Source organism: Polyodon spathula, chromosome 12, assembly GCF_017654505.1.
Source record: "Polyodon spathula isolate WHYD16114869_AA chromosome 12, ASM1765450v1, whole genome shotgun sequence".
Lineage (NCBI taxonomy): Eukaryota > Metazoa > Chordata > Actinopteri > Acipenseriformes > Polyodontidae > Polyodon > Polyodon spathula.
Window position 1 is genome coordinate 4,255,095 of NC_054545.1, and position 14,350 is coordinate 4,269,444.

Here is a 14,350-nt window from a genome sequence, read left to right on the forward strand (position 1 = left end):
CTAGAGGGCGAGATTCTGTTTACTGTTAACATACAACTCCAGACTCTTCATTCAGGATATACAGAGGGAGCACATAGGCCTCTATTTATGAAAGATGTCCATTTGTCCATCACCACTAATCACACTAGTATTAATGCTGTGAGTTGTTCCACAATGGTTTTGCACATTGACTCTTATTCTGGTGAGAATTTTAAAATGTTTAAAAAAAGTTTTTTTTTAAAAAACATTTGCTTTAAAAATCAATACAGTTCAGCCCCCTTGAATTTTGCAGTGATAAACAAAAGGCTAGGCATTTCAGCAGTGCCTCCCTTTAGAATGATCTCAAACCAAGAACATAATGACAGTATAAACAGTACCCAGCAGCTGATTATGACTCGCATAACTACTGCTTAACAAGTTGTGCACTTATTTAAGTGGTAAAACAAACAATTGAAGCTTATTTAGTTGTTCTTAAGTATAAAATGGCCCATTAGGATATTTCTAATCCTTTCATGCAGAGCTGTGGGTAACAGAAGGATAACAGGTCCAATCTGTTTTCTGTAACTGACAGAGATAACAATCACAATCTTGTGTTTAAACAAGCAAGAGCTGGCCAGAACGGGAGGTTCTCTCAACACAATACCTGATAATTACCTTCAACAAAAGATTAAGATTCAGAGGCAGTTTTCCCAGCATACAGCTGGTAGCACGCAAAGTTCTAAGGGGGAGGCGGTTACCATATCCAGGGGTATCCATGCTGCCACTCCCAGTCACCAGAGGCCACATGTAAAGCCTTTACAAGCATCATTTTTCTTTTAAAGCAACAAAACATATTGTTGGGGAAAAAAAAAACACTAGTAGGTTTTGTGCATTTTGTGTGTGCTTCAACCCCCCACACCACCCACCAAGAGTGTGTGTGTGTGTGTGTATGTATATATATATATATATATATATATATATATATATATATATATATATATATATATATATATATATATATGAAGTATATATATTCAACAAACAGAAAAGGATCCATTCAAAGAAATGCTGAAAGGAAGTCATATACCGAACACAAAGTTCAAACATGCTTGTATTACATCTCCAATTTATAAATTATAAAGTCTTTTAAGATGTAAAGCACTCAAAAACAAAGCCACATATAAAAATAATAAAAAGATTACAAAAAAAAGATTTACTATGGTGTAGTTTTCAATCCTGCACAACATCTCTACAGAAATAAAAGCTGAACTGATTAACATATCTGGGTCACTGCTAATGTGTGGTTTGCAATGCAAATATCCCTTTGGAATTATAAGATCTTAGTTCCTGTCTCTTCTCTTTTGTCAATGCACATTTTAAAATCTGAAGTTTTTTTTCAAAAGCTTTTCAATTGGATTTCCACTGGAAATTAGGCAGAGCAAGTCTTCCTTTTGATTTCTGCATACAGTTTATACATATTCTAGGTCAGTCTGCATGAAAAAGAAATGCAACTTGAGGCAACAAAAAGTTTAAAAACTATCAAGCAGAATTGTTATATCAACGATAATGGAAAATCTGATACACAAACCAGAAGGGAACCAGCATACACCTTTAAGCTGGCAAAATAACTTTCCTCTTTTCTCCGCAGAGTTTCTTTACATAGCGAGGTACAATTATTAACAAGCAGCTCTTATTCGCCTATTACCATATATTTCTTTTTCTTAAGCTCTCTAGGGCTTTCAAGAACTAAACAGCCATGAATAACAGAGCTATGTCTTCATTTTTGTGGTAGATTCCCCAGCGCTAAAGAAACTTACCTCAGGCTGCATAAGCAAACCTTCATTTGTGACCTTTTTTGAGCCTCGAATCACAATACTGTTAAACGTACTCAGTCTGGGCTGGATTCAAGGCAAGTGCTCCAGACTTAAAAAAACCCACAGTGTTACAGAGTTTATAGAAAATGCATTGCTGGCTCTGTGAAAAAGGGTCTTAAGTGAGCCAGTGTGCCAAGATATACTTTTACAACATATTTAAAAAAAAAAAAAAAAATTCATTCATATATATATATATATATATATATATATATATATATATATATATATATATATATATATATATATATATACACACACACACACACAGTGCTCACCCGTTATAATGCGCCTCGTTATAGTGTGGAATTGGTTATAACACGGTAGGGTCGTGGCTCCCATTTGCTCCATAATGCATTACAGTAGCCCTGTTACACTCATTACAAGACGGAACACATATAGCACGGTCTTGTAACTACTGCTCCCCACTATTGCATTATAAAGGGTGAGCACTGTACATCAAGTCAAATCTCAACGAAATCTGCTTTTATTATCTGTCTTTAATAAAGGGTTGAATGCACACTGGAAGCTTTTGGATTCCTTTTATTTGCAATACGTCAAAGTGAACCGGTGCCCACATCACAAAACAACGATACAAACAATTAGTTATACTTTAGAAGGCAGTCTTCCCAGAGTACCAGTGGGGACACCCAGCTTTGTGGCAGGAAGAGTGTACCACATGTCAGTTACCAGTCCTGTTCTGCCTCCTTTCATAAAACATGATATTTTAAATTCGCAATTGTATTGTTAGAAAAAAAAAAGGACCAGAAAAGGCCTTGCACAAAAACAAAACAAAAAAAAAAAACAAGAAATGTGGGGGGAAAAAAAATCTGTATTTTGGAAGACAACCACGTCTATTGCAAAAGCTTTCTAACAGGAAAGAGAAATGATTGCTTGACCCATGCAGTTATGGGAATATCATTACCCCCTACCTTCTAAACAGTAAAAATGGACTGGAAAATACGTTAAGAGTTCCCAGACATACACTTAAAAAATCTTTAAAACAGTCGATCTGGAATGCTTATTAAACTTTGCTTGCAGGAGCTGGAATGGCTGATGACGGCTGTATTTTCAGCACATGAGGGGGTGAATGACCCAGCAATATTAAAAGCAAGGTTTTTGCTAACTTGAAATTAAAATATTCGTTAGTGCTGTGTGTTCCATAAAATAGCTTTTGAATTAAAATTACATAGCATGAATTATGATTGCTGATGTTTAAATAATTATTGCTTTACAAGTGTACAACCCGTAACTAAAATACTGTACAGGAGTTTATAAATACCTTTGTGTCATTATTATGATAAGGAGGCATAGATTACGGTGACCCTGAAGTGCAAAACAAAAATAAAAGGAAAGTATATCAAAGAAAAGTGACTTCTAGTAGTGTGTGTTCTTCTAAAAGTAGTGTGCACTTCTTGTATAAAAAGCGTATCTTTTTAAATCCATGCCAAAAAAAAGAGTATCTTCAAAAATGTAGTGGTTTTTTTTTTTGGTTTGTTTGTTTTGTTTTTTAAAGCATGCATCTTTTTAAATGCATGCCAAGAAAAATGTGTGCCGGAAACAAGACTTTTAAAAAGGATGTGACGCAGTCCCATTGACCAAACTTGTGTAAATCAAGATTTAATATCCTAATAGCAAATTCAGGTTTAAGTTTGATGGAGCATTTTATTTTGAAAATATGTACTTTCAGTTAACTTAATAACCCTTCTAAATGCTTGTAGCTGTGCTTTGTTCCACAAATGTTTTGACAGGAATACCATGGAATGTTTTAAAAGTTAAAAAAGTTTCATGTCGTCTCTTTCTAATTTCGACCTTCATTCAGAGCATTCCTGTAAATCAATGTAGCAACATATACACTGTTTATAACTCAATCTCCTCCACAACCAATTTCTAAAAAAATCCCACGGTACTCTTAGAACAAAGCACAGCTACACACATTTAGAAGTTAATATAAAGGTTAATACACAGCCACAAATGTGTCACAAGGCTATGCAATCTATTTATTTTTGCCACTCGCCTGTTTCCAAAAGGCAGGATTTTTTTTGTAATTAATAAGGGGCTGGGTTTAACTGAAAGTACTCCAGATCTGCATTTCAATAAGCTGTTTAAGCCTAAACCTTATATTTGATTTTTTTCACCATCTTTTTTGGTAATTTCCTGGATCTTGTACCTTACGAATGAAACCCTTATATATATATATATATATATATATATATATATATATATATATATATATATATATAGATATATATATATACACACACACACACACACTGTTCACTTCCAGACAAAATCAAAGCACAGCTTCAAAGACCAAGGTCCTTCCTGATAGGAGTTGATACAGAGACCTGCTGTTAGACAGACTCACCAAACCAAAATACTCATAATGGTTTAACTTTAAAAACTGTTAAAGCATGGCAGAATGCTTTTATGGGAATATGGGGAGATTCATGCCAGCAAATAACCATCATGCCAAAATATATAACAGCACAAAAACCGACAAGAAAATTGAACCCAAGCAGTCCAGATGAGCTTAAAAAATAGAACAAAAATGTCCTGTATAAACTTCAAACAACTGTTATTTTAAACCATGCTGGAACTTCTTTGTGGTAAAGGAAAGGTCTGCTATTTAAATCAATTGATTCAGAGCACCTGTTCTTGTATCTAGGTTTGCGTAACATTACAGTAAGGCTCGGCAGAAGGGGCTGTCTGTGCAGTTATCACAATGCAGCCTTCTTAAGTGCCAGATCCCACAGATCCAACCTTTCCAAAATGAATTATATATGTTAAACTCTTCTCCACTTCAAAAACAGCAGCAACTAAAGAGGTGACGAAATAGATAAAATAAAAATAAAAGCAAACAGCAAAGAATAGTCAGAGATACTTTTTTTCAGAATGGCATGGTTACTCTGACAAGCAGCCCACCCGTTAAAACAGAAGTCTAAAGATGTAAAGATGTAGTTTACCGGATGAATAATGCATTTCTGGGGGGGGTGGGGGGGGGACCACGTAAATGACGACACAAAAAAAATGACATATCCACACCTGCTGTATGCTTGTCAATATGTCCAGGAAACCACTTCACCTCCTCATCTTAAATGTGCTGAAAAAAAGCCTGTTAAAACATTAATCACAGTCCCATTACTTCCTGACATCCTGCCAAAAGTCTCCCATTACATCACTGAAAACAAATTTCCTTTACTAAAACCAAATCCTGACAAGTCACAGATGTACGACGTTTGCAGATTAAAATTGCTCAATGGCCTATGCAAGCCATAATTGTTATATTTACATTATACTGCCCCCTACACACACATTATGTCATCCAATTCTGTCCTATCAGAGCTATATAAATAGACTCTACTGTGTCTGATTCAATAGCGTCCCTCCGCCTCGCCCAGCTCTACCCTTGTAGCTACCCACTTGGCACTCTCTGTTATGGGGGTCTCCTGCCTCCTCCAGCAGGCCAGGTTGTGGACCCTCAAATCAAGCGGGTTTCAGGAAATTACTCATTTCTGTACACCGCATAATCAAAGATAAAATATTAAATTGCTCAACTTTCTGCATTGTGGAAGTTTGTCCTGATCTACTGCAATGTTGCTCTTACAGGTCAGCCAGAATTCTTACCTACATTAAACAGTAAAACATCACAGAGTGTACTCTCTTTACCTTTTACCAGAACAGAAGGTTAGTCATCTAACCATGATTCTACTATATTCCCCTCCGTACCATTCCTTACATATACACAGCAGGATACACTATTTCAATACAATATTTAAACAATAGGATGTTAATAAACTTGGTGCCATCTTGTTGTAAACTAAAGAAAACTATCCATTCCCCAGAATAAAAAATAGAATTGTAGATTATACAAAGCAAATCGTTACATGAAAGTGACGTTCTAATAAAACAAACTTGTGGTATTTCTACAGTAGCTTGACAGGCATGAGGCTGAAAACAGTTCAAATTATTATTTTTTTCTTTTTTTCCCCCATTTAATATTTATTCGCAAGGCAACTTTGGTGTCGCAGAACCAAACGTTGCCACCTCTCAAAGTGTGACCTATTCCGTCTCATCATTACTTTCAGAGCCCCTTGGTGTAAAAACACCTATTCTGGAAAAAAATCCTATAAATGCATTTCCTATGCTGTCCCTTGGTATTCTCCCGAGTGCGTACACTAGACTAAACACCCCTGCTCAGCTGCCTTGTGTCCGACTGGTGATGAAAGACGACTGCTTGACAACTGGGTTGAACAAAAAACTCACTTTTTCCATGACTGAAAAAAATTTGTAAATTCTAAATATTATCCAGATTGGCATTTAGTGCTGAGCAATTCCTGTCAGTTAGATGAACTAATTTAAGCGCCGAGCCAACAAAAACAACTGTGCTTTTTTTTGCTTTCATTGTCAGCACTTGAGGTTTCTGTAAAATTCTATGCACTGCCAATTTCTCTATTATTATTTTTACTCCAAGGAAATAGTTCTGTGGTGAAAATGACTTAGTATTCTAATTAATTCACAGTCCTAAAGTTCCATTATCTTCAATAGGATGTGCCCACTCAGCAAACCTTATGCAATGTTCCTTGGGCCAGACTGCCACATCTATACCGTATGTATGATTATATTGTGGCTATCTGGCATTCTTTATCCTTGTTTTCCCCCTCACTGCATTTAATTTTTTTCTTTCTGGAGACTGTGATGCATACTCTCTTTATTGAAAGTGACAGACGGACAGTGCTGAAGAATGGAGTCCTCTATTTGTCCACAGAGCTGGTACAACTTGGGCAGCTGCAGTGCAAGCTTCCTCACGCTAAATTGCCAACATGCCACAACCCTGGTCAAACGGGAAACCCTCCGGGGCTGGCAGGATAAGTTTAGCCACCAACCGGTCCTTGAACTCAATGAAGGAATGCAGACAAAGAGGTTCATTTGCACCATTGGGACTGTGATGTTGTGAACACCTGTCTAAAAACAACTGTATCAAAACTGACTTTAAAAAAATAAACACATACATACATACATACATACATACATACATATACATACATTATATATATATATATATATATATATATATATATATATATATATATATATATATATATATATACACACACACACACACACACACACACTTTAAAATATACTGCTTGTAATCAGACTGCTTTTATATAGGACTCTGGACCTTGGTTGTAAGACTTTCTACCAAATCACAGACTACTGTTTGGTAAAAATATAATCAAGTTAATGTGGCAACAGACAGACGGATAACACAGTGATGAATACATGAATACTCATTGGTATGGTAACATTTTTTTCCATAATTTTTGACATTACCACTGCTTGCTTCAGCGAGTCTCACTGGGTTACCCCCCTTTAATTATAATTGTCCCTGTCAATCACCTGCTGTCCTTCAGTCTTCTGTAAATATAAATACATATATGGCAGCCCATTATACTGTAGAACAGGTTATAAGGTGGTGCGGTCATTTGCCCCATAATGCCATTACACTAACACTAGTATTCTTGTTATAAGGCAGAACACAAATAGCATAGTCTCTTAACTATGGCTCCCGACTACAGCGTTATGAGGGGGAGCAATGTATATTAAATTAAATTGTAACCGATTTTTAAAAGTTTCCAAACTGAGCTACAACAGAATAGAATTAGTAAAACATCAACAGTCACTTAAGCATACTCTTTCAGGGCTTCCAGTCAAGTTTGGACAAAGAAACATATAATGTTTTTGCTAAGAATTCCTTGTCAACAAGAGTGACAGTTAGACAGTTATAAAAGATTACATTATTGTAAGTACCTACTTTAGACCTGTCATATAAAGAGGGCTGTTCAGGTGCATAGCAGAATCCCACACACACATTACTGCCAAATCAGTGAAGAAAAGGATTCATGTTTAGTGTCTCTAACATTGTTCAAGGTTATTTATTTTACTTAACAGAATTACTTCTTGTATTTTGTTTAAACAAGCTTAAACCTTTTGTCAGCCCTGAAACCGAATCACTGGAAGTAACCCCTTGTGGAAGCTACAGTTACTCTCAGTTGTACAATACACTGTACAACACATAGCTTTCCAGTGGCTTCTGCAGAGACTTCTACACGATGTGATGGTTTCTTCATTGATATATTGTTTCAGCTTTAAGCTCGTCTCCGAGGTTATCAATGAAGAAAAGCAATTACTACAGAACAACACTGGTAGATATTTTAACTTATTTATCTTATTTTGTCATCTTTCATAGTTGTTCATTGGAGATCTTGTCTTCAACACCAACACATAAAAGTCAATTCAAACCAATAATCATAAACTCTGTAAAGCAAGTCGTCAGACAATCAAAATTTCCCAACTGATCAGAAGACTCTGCTTTGCATTATTGGTAATTCTGTGTTGCATAGCTTGTTTTGATTGACACTTAAGAGGAATACAGTCGATCTGGAATGGCAATGGCACAGCTGCACTTCTATGCTATCATCCACAACTATCAGACACTCAATAGTGCTACATTTTGAAATTCCGGTAACAAAAGAAACTAATAAATCAATGACAAACGTTTTGACTAGATGTCTTTCTCAACGCCTTCAATGCACTTTTGTCAAAACGTTTGTCCTCAAGTTTCTTTTAGTATTTCTAAACTGTAAGAGTAGCACTGAGAAGAAAATTAATGTGTTTCCATGGTGAAATATCAGACTTAATACAAGTCTTGCTGCTCAAAGGTGCAATTAAAAGAAAACTGCCTTGCATATTCTGGATATTGTTAAGCTTCAATGTAATGGTCCCATTTCATTTTTAACAAAGAAGCAGCCCATTCAAAGAGGAAACAGCTTCGCAAAATACATCAAATCAATGGTGAAAATTAAATGATGAAGCCGGTACATAGAAAGGGAAAACAAAGATTCCCCTGCTGATTTGATATAAATTCCATCTCAAAGACAGGTAATTTATTACTCAGGCTGAACTTGGCTTTATTGGGCATTAAAATGAAGCTTTTTTCTACCCAAAACCTGTTTTAGTCATTCATGTTTGACTGTCAATTCTAATCTACCTGCATTCAATCATATGAACAGTGATGACAAAGTTGCCAAACAGCAACTCAACACACTCAGGTCCTGCAATTAGTACTTTCAAGGGCTCCACAATGCAGGTTGCAATGGCAGACCTTGACGACAGCTTTTATAATGGGCGGAGTGTATATCCATTTCTAAAGAGAAAGACTTTGAATGTGACTGCTGTGTTTTGTATTTATTTAACCTGAAAGGATCATGGTGATTTACCACTATGCAAAATCTTACCTAAATGGTATACTGACAGCAGTTACATACAGCCAGTAGAATAATTCACATTGAAGTGCAGCCAATTAAGAGAACAATAAGACACAATGAGTAAATATAAATGTACAGGTTGCCATTGTACCCTGCCATCCTGCCAAAATGAAATATCCCAGTTAAAATATCTGATAAACGTACATATTATCATCAGGACTACACGAGTACATTTAAGCATAAACTAAATGCATGGAAATAGGCAGTTATGGAAATCAGCTTTTTAGACTAGCTTTGCATGAGAATGATCTTTTTACATTGGAGTATATTGTTTTCTTGTTTTCCTTGGCTGTGCTCTGTACAGGTTAAATGACTGGGATCCTGCAGAGATTTTCAGTCAGGTGAATCTGTGATGAAAAAGTCTCCAAACCCATTCTCTTGCCAGTTTAGATTGTTCTATTTCAACTCAGACCTCATGTGCATCATTCTTTGAAATGCAACAGTTGCACTTAAATGCTTAATTATCCAGTTTTAATGAGCTTTACCATTTTTCAGCGAGGCGCCCCTACTTTTGGGAGATGTGCAAGGCTCTTTGGTTAAACTGCCCTCTGAAAATGGAGGGTGTTCATTTATTACTGTCAGCACCTGTTCAAATCAATGGCAATACGATGAAAACAACAAAGGACTGCAGCGACTGTGGCCGGAGTCATGGTTAAAAATACCGACGTTTTAGCACGCAATTCTGGATTTTTTTGTTTACTGTTCTAGTGTTGATACAGTAGTTTGAGCTTGACTTCATGGACTACGTATTGTTTGTTGCTTGCTTACTGTTTTACTCATGCTAGCGCTTTATGATGCTATGAAAAGCTCTACATAGAAGAAATCAGTGTTGACAGGGATGTATCAAGACTACTTATACCAGCATTTGCTGCCAATCAGGAGTGGAAACTGCAGTACACTGGGTAAAGTCACAGCTGCTCCATAATGTTACCAACAGGTGCCAGCTTTGGCAAGGATGTATCAGGAGTTCCACAGCCAGAGCGGGAGAAGTTGTCCGTAACACTCAATCTTTTAAGACCTGAAGCTACACTTATTGGTTTTGGAAAGAACTGCTAAGCAACTAATGCGGTGTGGGTGACCTTGCTCTCTTTGTGATGTTCAAAGAATGTCAAAGTCCCTTTGGACGTGCTTACAGGCTTTCCTCACATTGGCTGTATGTCCACCAGAAACAATAACAGCGCTCAAGCGAGACGAACGGTAAAAATGACATCTTCAGAAAACAAACAAGTAGTAGACACATTCTGCCACAGTTTCTCAAGTCTCTATCAGCAAAAAGAAATAGAGAACTATACTTAATATGCACACTTACTTAAACAGTACATTTACCTCAACCCATATAATAACCCTTACATTAGATCATATTGATCTGTTTTGAGGTGTTTTCTTTGGCACATTTTTTTTTTTTTTTTTTATTAATCACTGCAAATCTGGTCGGAGACATATTTCCCATTTCTATCAGTCATATAAGGATATTGGGCACCGTTATTTGCACTGTGCAACTATTTGCTCACATTAACTCCCTGCAAACCTTATCTACTTAAAATAGAGCATTAACAGCAAAAAGCAAAACAAAAACAAAACAAACAAACAATCTTCAGGAATATACTCACCCAAATCTTCCAAGATTCTCCAGGTCTGGAACTGGGGGTCCGTATGTCGCCACGTGTATAGGCTTATACGCATATAGGACCTCTTCAATCTTGGGCACAGGCTGCAATGAGATCTTCTGTCCCTGTAGAGCAAAAGACAAACAAAGTCCTCACTAATATGACAGGGCAGAGGCTGGGAATGAACTGGCAGCCCTGCACACCGCCAGTGAGCATCTCAACCACTATGCAATAGAGCCAGGCTGATCTGCATTTGTGTTTGTTTTTTTATTAATATTATATTTTTTTAGAGCTTTTAACCTCATCTCACCTCAATGATATGGGACAGAATCCGTAATGACAGAATCCGTAATGACAGTGTATCACACAACACTGTCGGTTACACCAGCAATCAATTTAAGCTGAAATCTGCCTTGAACAAATATGGAATGTGACACCCACAAACCTTGAATGAGTCATATTAAGACCAGAGCATGCATGCATGCATGAATGCAGGCTACTAAAACAAGTCTGAAAAATCAATGATGTCCAAAGCAAATCTCGTCACAATTGGATAAGTATTCTATAGATAAATGTAAGGTAGGATATGGCAAGCAAAAATAATCTAAGATTAATGCTCATCAGGATCTGTGAAATCAAATCTGAAATACACCTCCACTGCATACTTGTTGCTAGGAATATGCAAATAATAACATGCAATTTACTGCTAGTGACTGTGTGGTACTCCTCTTACTGTACACCTCCCCAGGGAATTGCTGTTAAAAAGCTCTACTAAATGTCTGTCCATTCCATTAACTTCCAAACTAAACTAAGACAACAGCTAACTACATGTATCAATTTTTTTGTTATGCATGTGCATTGCTCTGACTTCAGAACGCTGTATGTACAGTTTAATCACACAATTGTGACTGCTAAACTTGAAAAATCACATGACATCATTTAACCCTATATTGCAGAGTTATAATACACCAATAAGCTGATCAGAAGTTTTATAAAATGCACTACTTTTAGCACACAATTTGCCCAGCAAAAGCACACCATACAGTAAGACACAAGAATCCTAATTTACAGCAAAGAAATACGAGTATACTTTTAGTGTGATCCATTACCAGTCTTCAGCAGTAATTATGTACCAGCTGTGCTGCAAGTGGATAGAGAACAAAACAGAGGTAGGTAAACAAAGGCAGCTTATTCAGGAAAACAACTACTGTGCCAGTGGATTAGCCTGGGTTCATTCCTAGGTTACAGGGGAGAAAGGTGCGTGCAGTGAAGGACTATAAAATAATATCTTCATGGCCGCATTGCTTTATTCGAAATATAGGTTCAGTTGGGACAACGACCTTTGAAGTAACTGAACCGCAAGACATTATTTGCACATTTGCTTTTATTACCGATTTAAATAGATTCAAAAGAGCATGCAAATTCACAACTATCATCTTTAAAAAAAAAAAAAAAAATATATATATATATATATATATATATATATATATATATATATATATATATATATATATATATATATATATATATATATAATACTGCTCTTGGAACACTGTTGTGCGTGCAGTCATGAAATTCCCTCCAATCATTTTTATCAGCTCCAGGAATACTTCACTGCACTGTACCCATTTACTTCACTGATAAAGCGTGCTTCATTTTGTAACTAAATGAGCCATAGCAAGTAACAGCAAGCCTTGCACTTTTAATTAATGCAATTCAATTAGCACCACTGTTCTGTGAAAGAAGAGTCAGCAACTTTAAAATCTCGCTTTTAAAAGAATAGAGCAAAGGGAAGGTTTTGTTATCATGCATTTTAAACAAGGGCAGCATATCATGAGCTCATTCAATATATACTGAACATACATCCTGTACTGATATATAGATATATATATTAAAAACATCTGAAAAAACAGGCAAGACTTATCATCTGCCTTCAAAACCTTTGAATGGAAGAATTTTGTGGCACAAACTGCGGTTTTAAAAGGTTTATTTTATTGAGTTATGTTTCTCACATATCTGTCTTTGTTTTGTTCTTTTTTAACAATTATTTTTCTTAATTTTCTAATTTTCTCCCAATTTTTGGACTGTCCAATTATTATTCAACCTGGCTCACCGCTGCAACCCCCGAACTCGGGAGAGAAGACGACGAACGCTCGCATCCTCTGAAATGACTGCCGTCAGCCGTCCGCTTTTTTTCACTCTGCAACACTGCCGTGCAGCCTTACCCAGAACTTACAGTGTCGGAGGACCACGCAGTTCTGAATTGCGTACAGGCCAGCTTGCAGGTGCCCGGCCAGCTACAGGGATAGCTGGTGTGCCTAGCCTAACCCCTACCCTGATTTTATATATATATATATATATATATATATATATATATATACACACACACACACACACAGTAGAAGACCAAATTGGTATAGAGAAAATCTCCACCATTATCTTTCTTGGAGAAAAGGTTTAAATAATCATGAAGAAGCACAATCTTCAAGAATCTTTTCAGTTTTTAGCAACGTGAGAAAAATCTAAATAAATAAACCTGCATGTGACAGCACCAGACTAAACAAAGAAAGCAGAACTGGTTTTAAAATAAACAAAATGAACAAACAGGGACTGGAATAGAGCAGGTTCCCTTGAGCGCTCCGAGCAACTTGCAAATAAAAAAAATCTGCTCAAAACAGACAGCTGCAAACTAATAAAATCTATGCAAATGAAACCACATACAATGGGGAATTTCCTATGTGCGCACATAATATAAGCTAACACATCGAGGGGTGGGAAAATCCACCTGCCGTGTGTTTCTTTTCCTTTCTTTTTTTTTTTTTTCAAACTACCTGTGTACCAGAGTTACTTTGAACGAAGTTCAAAAACTGTTTATTAAAATGTATCTAGGAAGTGCAATGGGGTTAATTTGTATACTTAAATATATGATGTATTTAACTTCTTAAGTAATTCAGCCAAGACATTGCACTGAATTATTTGCATGAGTGATTGCAGTGCACATATTGTTTCTATGCATTTTCTTGCGTGCATGTTTGGAATTTAGTTTCGTTTTTTACTGCACTTGACTGGGGAATGAATCATGCACAATTGCAGATTGTAGTAACAAACTGTTCCTCCTAAAACAATCAAAAAAAGAATAAAAATGGGGCTTTATCATTTATGAGTGCACAATGGCGTGATGTGCCTCAAGCACCACTCTTCTTGAACATATATTTTTCCTTATTTAGTACAGATACAAAAAACAATATTCCTCTGTCACTGGTCAAGCCTCCGGCCTGTGCCCCTAGCCTGTGAATAGCTCGGTGTTCTCATGCATGGTTTCTGAGGGAAGAGAGGTGAGTTGCAGAAAAAGAGAAAGCTTCCAATCTACAGTAACAATAGCTGATGCCTAAATCTGTAAGTTTCCTGAAAGTGGAAGTGAATCTCACGGCTTATAACACACAGTGATGGATACAAAACACTTTTCTTTTTACATTTTCTATGTACTTATTTTTAAGCACAAGTTGTGCCATTCAATTTGCTACAGTTTCACTGGGTTTGGAAAACCAGCACACCCGTTGGTTTGCTGTTGTTCACTGTCAAT

At 36.4% G+C, this 14,350-nt stretch overlaps 1 protein-coding gene across 1 annotated transcript in view; it reads right to left on the minus strand.

Annotated features, from left to right (window-relative positions):
* The window catches only part of mnat1 (MNAT1 component of CDK activating kinase), a 45,258-nt gene that overhangs the window by 10,934 nt on the left and 19,974 nt on the right, over nucleotides 1–14,350 (minus strand). Inside the window, exon 7 of the mRNA XM_041265574.1 lies at nucleotides 10,771–10,892. Within this exon, the coding sequence (XP_041121508.1) occupies nucleotides 10,771–10,892 (122 nt within the window). The remainder of the gene's footprint in view (nucleotides 1–10,770; nucleotides 10,893–14,350) is intronic.